Source organism: Oncorhynchus nerka, linkage group LG14, assembly GCF_034236695.1.
Source record: "Oncorhynchus nerka isolate Pitt River linkage group LG14, Oner_Uvic_2.0, whole genome shotgun sequence".
Lineage (NCBI taxonomy): Eukaryota > Metazoa > Chordata > Actinopteri > Salmoniformes > Salmonidae > Oncorhynchus > Oncorhynchus nerka.
This window is the reverse complement of record NC_088409.1, coordinates 8,827,457-8,837,456: the sequence shown is the minus strand read 5'-3', so window position 1 is coordinate 8,837,456 and position 10,000 is coordinate 8,827,457. Positions and strand designations below refer to the sequence as shown.

At 44.5% G+C, this 10,000-nt stretch overlaps 1 protein-coding gene across 1 annotated transcript in view; it reads left to right on the top strand.

Annotated features, from left to right (window-relative positions):
* LOC115123608 (TGF-beta receptor type-2-like) overlaps positions 1–10,000 on the top strand; it is a 73,525-nt gene that overhangs the window by 38,351 nt on the left and 25,174 nt on the right. Inside the window, exons 4-7 of the mRNA XM_065027313.1 lie at positions 2,290–2,463; positions 3,821–3,930; positions 4,968–5,168; positions 7,774–8,079. Of these exons, the coding sequence (XP_064883385.1) occupies positions 2,290–2,463; positions 3,821–3,930; positions 4,968–5,168; positions 7,774–8,079 (791 nt within the window). The remainder of the gene's footprint in view (positions 1–2,289; positions 2,464–3,820; positions 3,931–4,967; positions 5,169–7,773; positions 8,080–10,000) is intronic.

Genomic DNA, 10,000 nt, shown 5'->3' with positions numbered 1-10,000 from the left:
GATGTACTGATATGCACGGTCAGTTTTATTCATTACAGCATGCTTGTGTCACCAGTGGGAATCGAACCGGGGTTTCCTGTTCACGAACCCAAAGTCTTAACGATTAGACCAGGAGGTCCTCATCAAGGTACGAGGGCTACCTCTTTACAAGAGCCTGATTCATTAGACCGAGAGGTCGTCATCAAGGTACGAGGGCTACCTCTTTACAAGAGCCTGATTCATTAGACCGAGAGGTCCTCATCAAGGTACGAGGGCTACCTCTTTACGAGAGTCTGATTCATTAGACCGAGAGGTCCTCATCAAGGTATGAGGGCTACCTCTTTACAAGAGCCTGATTCATTAGACCGAGAGGTCCTCATCAAGGTACGAGGGCTACCTCTTTACAAGAGCCGGATTCATTAGACCGAGAGGTCCTCATCAAGGTATGAGGGCTACCTCTTTACAAGAGCCTGATTCATTAGACCGAGAGGTCCTCATCAAGGTACGAGGGCTACCTCTTTACAAGAGCCTGATTCATTAGACCAGGAGGTCGTCATTAAGGTACGAGGGCTACCTCTTTACAAGAGTCTGATTCATTAGACCGAGAGGTCCTCATCAAGGTATGAGGGCTACCTCTTTACAAGAGTCTGATTCATTAGACCGAGAGGTCCTAATCAAGGTACGAGGGCTACCTCTTTACAAGAGCCTGATTCATTAGACCAGGAGGTCGTCATCAAGGTACGAGGGCTACCTCTTTACAAGAGTCTGATTCATTAGACCGAGAGGTCCTCATCAAGGTACGAGGGCTACCTCTTTACAAGAGTCTGATTCATTAGACCGAGAGGTCCTCATCAAGGTACGAGGGCAACCTCTTTACAAGAGCCTGATTCATTAGACCGTGAGGTCCTCATCAAGGTACGAGGGCTACCTCTTTACAAGAGTCTGATTCATTAGACCGAGAGGTCCTCATCAAGGTACGAGGGCAACCTCTTTAGAAGAGTCTGATTCATTAGACCGAGAGGTCCTCATCAAGGTACGAGGGCTACCTCTTTACAAGAGCCTGATTCATTAGACCAGGAGGTCCTCATCAAGGTACGAGGGCTACCTCTTTACAAGAGTCTGATTCATTAGACCAGGAGGTCCTCATTAAGGTATGAGGGCTACCTCTTTACAAGAGCCTGATTCATTAGACCAGGAGGTCCTCATTAAGGTACGAGGGCTACCTCTTTACAAGAGTCTGATTCATTAGACCAGGAGGTCCTCATTAAGGTACGAGGGCTACCTTTTTACAAGAGTCTGATTCATTAGACCAGGAGGTCCTCATTAAGGTACGAGGGCTACCTCTTTACAAGAGCCTGATTCATTAGACCAGGAGGTCCTCATTAAGGTACGAGGGCTACCTCTTTACAAGAGTCTGATTCATTAGACCAGGAGGTCGTCATTAAGGTACGAGGGCTACCTCTTTACAAGAGTCTGATTCATTAGACCAGGAGGTCGTCATTAAGGTACGAGGGCTACCTCTTTACAAGAGTCTGATTCATTAGACCAAGAGGTCCTCATCAAGGTACGAGGGCTACCTCTTTACAAGAGTCTGATTCATTAGACCAGGAGGTCCTCATTAAGGTACGAGGGCTACCTCTTTACAAGAGCCTGATTCATTAGACCAGGAGGTCCTCATTAAGGTACGAGGGCTACCTCTTTACAAGAGCCTGATTAATTAGACCAGGAGGTCCTCATTAAGGTACGAGGGCTACCTCTTTACAAGAGCCTGATTCATTAGACCAGGAGGTCCTCATTAAGGTACGAGGGCTACCTCTTTACAAGAGTCTGATTCATTAGACCAGGAGGTCCTCATTAAGGTACGAGGGCTACCTCTTTACAAGAGTCTGATTCATTAGACCAAGAGGTCCTCATTAAGGTACGAGGGCTACCTCTTTACAAGAGTCTGATTCATTAGACCAGGAGGTCCTCATTAAGGTACGAGGGCTACCTCTTTACAAGAGCCTGATTCATTAGACCAGGAGGTCCTCATTAAGGTACGAGGGCTACCTCTTTACAAGAGCCTGATTCATTAGACCAGGAGGTCCTCATTAAGGTACGAGGGCTACCTCTTTACAAGAGCCTGATTTCCAATCACCTGCTACATGTGCTCTATTCTAAACCTCCCCTCCCTCTCTCCTGTGTTCTCCCCCGACCATGGAGTCCCCGGTGATATCAGTCATCCTGATCAGCCTGTTACCCTTACTGGTACTAGTTAGGATTAGACTAACTAACCTAGTTAACTCGTTTTTCTCTGTGTCCTCTCTCCAGTGGTCGGCCCGACCATCGAGCCCCCGGTGGTATCGATCGTCCTGATCAGCCTGTTGCCCTTACTGGTCCTAGTGGTAGTAGTCATCACTATGTTCTATTGGTACCGAGTCCAACGCCATCGCAAACTCAGCCAGGAACAGTGGGACAGCAAGAAGTCCAAACGCAAGGGCAAAGGTGAGGACTACCACAATGGAATAAATCAGTCTGCCAGCAACTCAATCAATCAGTCATGAGATCAATAATCAACTTAATAAAATAATCATGAGATCAATCATTCTGTCATCAACTCAATCAATCAGTCATGAGATCAATAATCAACTCAATCAATCAGTCATGAGATAAATAATCAACTCAATCAATCAGTCATGAGATCAATAATCAACTTAGTAAAATAATCATGAGATCAATCAGTCTGTCATCAACTCAATCAATCAGTCATGAGATCAATAATCAACTCAATCAATCAGTCATGAGATCAATAATCAACTCAATCAATCAGTCATGAGATCAATAATCAACTCAATCAATCAGTCATGAGATCAATAATCAACTCAATCAATCAGTCATGAGATCAATAATCAACTCAATCAATCAGTCATGAGATCAATAATCAACTCAATCAATCAGTCATGAGATCAATAATCAACTCAATCAATCAGTCATGAGATCAATAATCAACTCAATCAATCAGTCATGAGATCAATAATCAACTTAATAAAATAATCATGAGATCAATCATTCTGTCATCAACTCAATCAATCAGTCATGAGATCAATAATCAACTCAATCAATCAGTCATGAGATCAATAATCAACTCAATCAATCAGTCATGAGATCAATAATCAACTCAATCAATCAGTCATGAGATCAATAATCAACTCAATCAATCAGTCATGAGATCAATAATCAACTCAATCAATCAGTCATGAGATCAATAATCAACTTAATAAAATAATCATGAGATCAATCAGTCTGTCAGCAACTCAATCAATCAGTCATGAGATCAATAATCAACTCAATCAATCAGTCATGAGATCAATAATCAACTTAATCAATCAGTCATGAGATAAATAATCAACTCAATCAATCAGTCATGAGATCAATAATCAACTCAATCAATCAGTCATGAGATCAATAATCAACTTAATAAAATAATCATGAGATCAATCATTCTGTCATCAACTCAATCAATCAGTCATGAGATCAATAATCAACTCAATCAATCAGTCATGAGATAAATAATCAACTCAATCATGAGATCAATCAGTCTGTCATCAACTCAATCAATCAGTCATGAGATCAATAATCAACTCAATCAATCAGTCATGAGATCAATAATCAACTCAATCAATCAGTCATGAGATCAATAATCAACTCAATCATGAAAATTAGCCTTCAGGTTATAGTATGTTAATCCTGGATAATTGTTTTAAATCCATTACGTTGTTTCTGTCAGGAGTGACTGGCTTTAAATGTGATTTTACTGTCCAATAGATTCAAACAATCAATAAGTGTTTCAATCAATAAATAGGTCTGGACTGCAGCATCATGATGGACGACGATGGATCAGACAGCAGCTCAACGCACGCCAACAACCTCAACCACAACACTGAACCCCTACCCATCGAGCTGGACCTGCAGGTCTGGACACCTGTCTGGTTGTTGATGTTGTTTGTTGTTGTTGTTGTTCTTCTTCTTCTTCTCCTTCTTCTTCATCTTCTTCTCCTTCTCCTCCTTCTCCTTCTCCTTCTTCTTGTCCTTCTTCTTCTTCTTCTCCTTCTCCTCCTTATTCTCCTTCTCCTTCTTCTTCATCTTCTTCTCCTTCTCCTCCTTCTCCTTCTCCTTCTTCTCCTTCTCCTTCTTCTTGTCCTTCTTCTTCTTCTTCTCCTTCTCCTCCTTATTCTCCTTCTCCTTCTTCTTGTCCTTCTCCTTCTCCTCCTTCTCCTTCTTCTTGTCCTTCTTCTTCGTCTTCTTCTTCTCCTTCTCCTCCTTATTCTCCTTCTCCTTCTCCTCCTTCTTCTTCTTCTTCTTCTCCTTCTTCTTCTCCTTCTCCTTCTCCTCCTTCTCCTTCTTCTTCTCCTTCTTATTCTCCTTCTCCTTCTCCTCCTTCTCCTTCTTCTTGTCCTTCTTCTTCTTCTTCTCCTTCTCCTCCTTCTCCTTCTTCTTCTCCTTCTCCTTCTCCTCCTTCTCCTTCTTCTTCTCCTTCTTCTTTTTCTTCCTACACGTAAAATGTATTTAGCGTGAGTGTTAGTCACTCTGGATAAAAGCGTCTGCTAAATGGCATTTCTTTTTATATTCTTCTTCCTCTTCCTCTTCTACTAGAAATCCTTTGTAGTGCAATGCCGACTTTAGGTCTTCTCCCTGTGGTGCTCATTTCAACTTCCTGTTCTTTTCTGCTTTAGACTAGCCCTAACTTCTCACTTTTACTCCAACCACAGGTGGGTAAGGGTTATAACCAGAGTTACTGTATATTATATCTACATTAGGTGGGTAAGGGTTATAACCAGATTTACTGTATATTATATCTACATTAGGTGGGTAAGGGTTATAACCAGATTTACTGTATATTATATCTACATTAGGTGGGTAAGGGTTATAACCAGAGTTACTGTATATTATATCTACATTAGGTGGGTAAGGGTTATAACCAGAGTTACTGTATATTATATCTACATTAGGTGGGTAAGGGGCGATTCGCTGAGGTGTTCAAGGCCAAGCTGAGGCAGCCCGGCTCCTCGTCGGACCAGTATGAGACGGTGGCCGTGAAGATCTTCCCTGAGGAAGAGTACGCATCGTGGAAGAACGAGAAGGACATCTTCTCCGACATCGACCTTCGCCACGACAACGTCCTCCACTTCCTCACAGCAGAGGAGAGAAAGGTAGTGTAGCGTCCCTGTTTCGTTCCATCCCAAATGACACCCTATTCCCTATGTAGTGCACTTCTTTGGCCTAATCGCAGCCTATGTTATCTTTGTTGCACTTTACTGAAGGGATTACAGAGATACATACTGTGTTGTCCACTGTCTCTAGATCACAGGGATACATACTGTATATTGTTGTCCACTGTCTCTAGATTACAGGGATACATACTGTGTTGTCCACTGTCTCTAGATCACAGGGATACATACTGTATATTGTTGTCCACTGTCTCTAGATTACAGGGATACATACTGTGTTGTTCACTGTCTCTAGATTACAGGGATACATACTGTATATTGTTGTCCACTGTCTCTAGATTACAGGGATACATACTGTGTTGTTCACTGTCTCTAGATTACAGGGATACATACTGTGTTGTCCACTGTCTCTAGATTACAGGGATACATACTGTATATTGTTGTCCACTGTCTCTAGATTACAGGGATACATACTGTGTTGTCCACTGTCTCTAGATTACAGGGATACATACTGTGTTGTCCACTGTCTCTAGATTACAGGGATACATACTGTATATTGTTGTCCACTGTCTCTAGATTACAGGGATACATACTGTGTTGTCCACTGTCTCTAGATTACAGGGATACATACTGTATATTGTTGTCCACTGTCTCTAGATTACAGGGATACATACTGTGTTGTCCACTGTCTCTAGATTACAGGGATACATACTGTATATTGTTGTCCACTGTCTCTAGATTACAGGGATACATACTGTGTTGTCCACTGTCTCTAGATTACAGGGATACATACTGTGTTGTCCACTGTCTCTAGATTACAGGGATACATACTGTATATTGTTCTCCACTGTCTCTAGATTACAGGGATACATACTGTGTTGTTCACTGTCTCTAGATTACAGAGATACATACTGTGTTGTCCACTGTCTCTAGATTACAGGGATACATACTGTGTTGTCCACTGTCTCTAGATCACAGGGATACAGACTGTATATTGTTGTCCACTGTCTCTAGATCACAGGGATACATACTGTATATTGTTGTCCACTGTCTCTAGATTACAGGGATACATACTGTGTTGTCCACTGTCTCTAGATTACAGGGATACATACTGTGTTGTACACTGTCTCTAGATTACAGAGATACATACTGTGTTGTCCACTGTCTCTAGATTACAGGGATACATACTGTGTTGTCCACTGTCTCTAGATTACAGAGATACATACTGTATATTGTTGTCCACTGTCTCTAGATTACAGGGATACATACTGTATATTGTTGTCCACCTTCTCTAGATTACAGGGATACATACTGTGTTGTCCACTGTCTCTAGATTACAGAGATACATACTGTATATTGTTGTCCACTGTCTCTAGATTACAGGGATACATACTGTGTTGTCCACTGTCTCTAGATTACAGGGATACATACTGTGTTGTCCACTGTCTCTAGATTACAGGGATACATACTGTGTTGTCTACTGTCTCTAGATTACAGGGATACATACTGTATATTGTTGTCCACTGTCTCTAGATTACAGAGATACATACTGTGTTGTCCACTGTCTCTAGATTACAGGGACAGGATGTAGATATATTCACTCATACTTCAGTCTGACATCGTTAAAGTCCTTTAAGGTGACGTCCAAATGACAGGTGTTGTACATAACAAAGTCGTCAGCCATTGGATAATCTCTAACCAATCAGAGGTGTCATAGCCACCTTTACCCACGTGTGTTCTGCCTCTGGCCCAACCCGTCCGGTTTTCTGGACCAATCAGAGGAGTCATAGCCACCTTTACCCACGTGTGTTCTGGCTCTGGCCCAACCCGTCCGGTTTTCTGGACCAATCAGAGGAGTCATAGCCACCTTTACCCACGTGTGTTCTGGCTCTGGCCCAACCCGTCCGGTTTTCTGGACCAATCAGAGGTGCCCACGTGTGTTCTGGCTCTGGCCCAACCCGTCCAGTTTTCTGGACCAATCAGAGGTGTCAAAGCCACCTTTACCCACGTGTGTTCTGCCTCTGGCCCAACCCGTCCGGTTTTCTGGACCAATCAGAACAGTTAGAATGTGTTTGCGTGTTATAAATTGTCTGGGAGGAACTCAGATCCAGACTCACTGTGGAGAAGAAACTCCCGTCCGTGGGCGTGGCTTAGCGTCAGGCAAGAGCAAAGAGCTTTGGGTCCGTGGGCGTGGCTTAGCGTTAGGCAAGAGCAAAGAGCTTTGGGTCCGTGGGCGTGGCTTAGCGTCAGGCAAGAGCAAAGAGCTCGGGTCCGTGGGTGTGGCTTAGCGTCAGGCAAGAGCAAAGAGCTCGGGTCCGTGGGTGTGGCTTAGCGTCAGGCAAGAGCAAAGAGCTCGGGTCCGTGGGTGTGGCTTAGCATCAGGCAAGAGCAAAGAGCTCGGGTCCGTGGGATCTGTGGCTTAGCGTCAGGCAAGAGCAAAGAGCTCGGGTCCGTGGGTGTGGCTTAGCGTCAGGCAAGAGCAAAGAGTTTGTGTCGCCAGGCAAACAAACAGACCTGCCCACTTTAAGCTAATTGTTCCCAACACCCTTTCTAACCGGTTCTGTTGGTGTCTTTTTGTCCGTTGTAGATGTCGAAGCAGTACTGGCTGATCACAGCCTTCCACCCCCGAGGAAACCTTCAGGAGTACCTGACCCGTAACCTGGTCTCCTGGGAGGATCTACGGGGTCTGGGCGGGTCCCTGGCCTGCGGGGTGGCACACCTTCACAGTGACCACACGGCCTGCGGGCGGCCCAAGGTGCCCATCGTACACCGCGACCTGAAGAGCTCTAACGTCCTGGTGAAGCAGGATCTGACCTGTTGTCTGTGTGACTTTGGACTGGGACTCAGACTGGATAACACCATGACAGTGGATGATCTAGCAAACAGCGGACAGGTGAGAGGAGACTGGTCCTGTTGTTGTTGATGTAAACATTACTGTTATGACACTGTCAGTAGACGGCCTTGTCAACAGTCAGACAGGTGAGAGGAGACTGGTCCTGTTGTTGATGTAAACATTACAGCCCTTATGACACTGTCAGTAGACGGCCTTGTCAACAGTCAGACAGGTGAGAGGAAACTGGTCCTGTTGTTGATGTAAACATTACAGCCCTTATGACACTGTCAGTAGACGGCCTTGTCAACAGTCAGACAGGTGAGAGGAAACTGGTCCTGTTGTTGATGTAAACATTACAGCCCTTATGACACTGTCAGTAGACGGCCTTGTCAACAGTCAGACAGGTGAGAGGAAACTGGTCCTGTTGTTGTTGTAAACATTACAGCCCTTATGACACTGTCAGTAGACGGCCTTGTCAACAGTCAGACAGGTGAGAGGAAACTGGTCCTGTTGTTGATGTAAACATTACAGCCCTTATGACACTGTCAGTAGACGGCCTTGTCAACAGTCAGACAGGTGAGAGGAAACTGGTCCTGTTGTTGATGTAAACATTACAGCCCTTATGACACTGTCAGTCCAGACGGCCTTGTCAACAGTCAGACAGGTGAGAGGAAACTGGTCCTGTTGTTGATGTAAACATTACAGCCCTTATGACACTGTCAGTAGACGGCCTTGTCAACAGTCAGACAGGTGAGAGGAAACTGGTCCTGTTGTTGATGTAAACATTACAGCCCTTATGACACTGTCAGTAGACGGCCTTGTCAACAGTCAGACAGGTGAGAGGAAACTGGTCCTGTTGTTGATGTAAACATTACAGCCCTTATGACACTGTCAGTAGACGGCCTTGTCAACAGTCAGACAGGTGAGAGGAAACTGGTCCTGTTGTTGATGTAAACATTACAGCCCTTATGACACTGTCAGTAGACGGCCTTGTCAACAGTCAGACAGGTGAGAGGAAACTGGTCCTGTTGTTGTTGATGTAAACATTACAGCCCTTATGACACTGTCAGTAGACGGCCTTGTCAACAGTCAGACAGGTGAGAGGAAACTGGTCCTGTTGTTGATGTAAACATTACAGCCCTTATGACACTGTCAGTAGACGGCCTTGTCAACAGTCAGACAGGTGAGAGGAAACTGATCCTGTTGTTGATGTAAACATTACAGCCCTTATGACACTGTCAGTAGACGGCCTTGTCAACAGTCAGACAGGTGAGAGGAAACTGGTCCTGTTGTTGATGTAAACATTACAGCCCTTATGACACTGTCAGTAAGCGGCCTTGTCAACAGTCAGACAGGTGAGAGGAAACTGGTCCTGTTGTTGATGTAAACATTACAGCCCTTATGACACTGTCAGTTGACGGCCTTGTCAACAGTCAGACAGGTGAGAGGAAACTGGTCCTGTTGTTGATGTAAACATTACAGCCCTTATGACACTGTCAGTAGACGGCCTTGTCAACAGTCAGACAGGTGAGAGGAAACTGGTCCTGTTGTTGATGTAAACATTACAGCCCTTATGACACTGTCAGTAGACGGCCTTGTCAACAGTCAGACAGGTGAGAGGAAACTGGTCCTGTTGTTGATGTAAACATTACAGCCCTTATGACACTGTCAGTAGACGGCCTTGTCAACAGTCAGACAGGTGAGAGGAAACTGGTCCTGTTGTTGATGTAAACATTACAGCCCTTATGACACTGTCAGTAGACGGCCTTGTCAACAGTCAGACAGGTGAGAGGAAACTGGTCCTGTTGTTGATGTAAACATTACAGCCCTTATGACACTGTCAGTAGACGGCCTTGTCAACAGTCAGACAGGTGAGAGGAAACTGGTCCTGTTGTTGATGTAAACATTACAGCCCTTATGACACTGTCAGTAGACGGCCTTGTCAACAGTCAGACAGGTGAGAGGAAACTGGTCCTGTTGT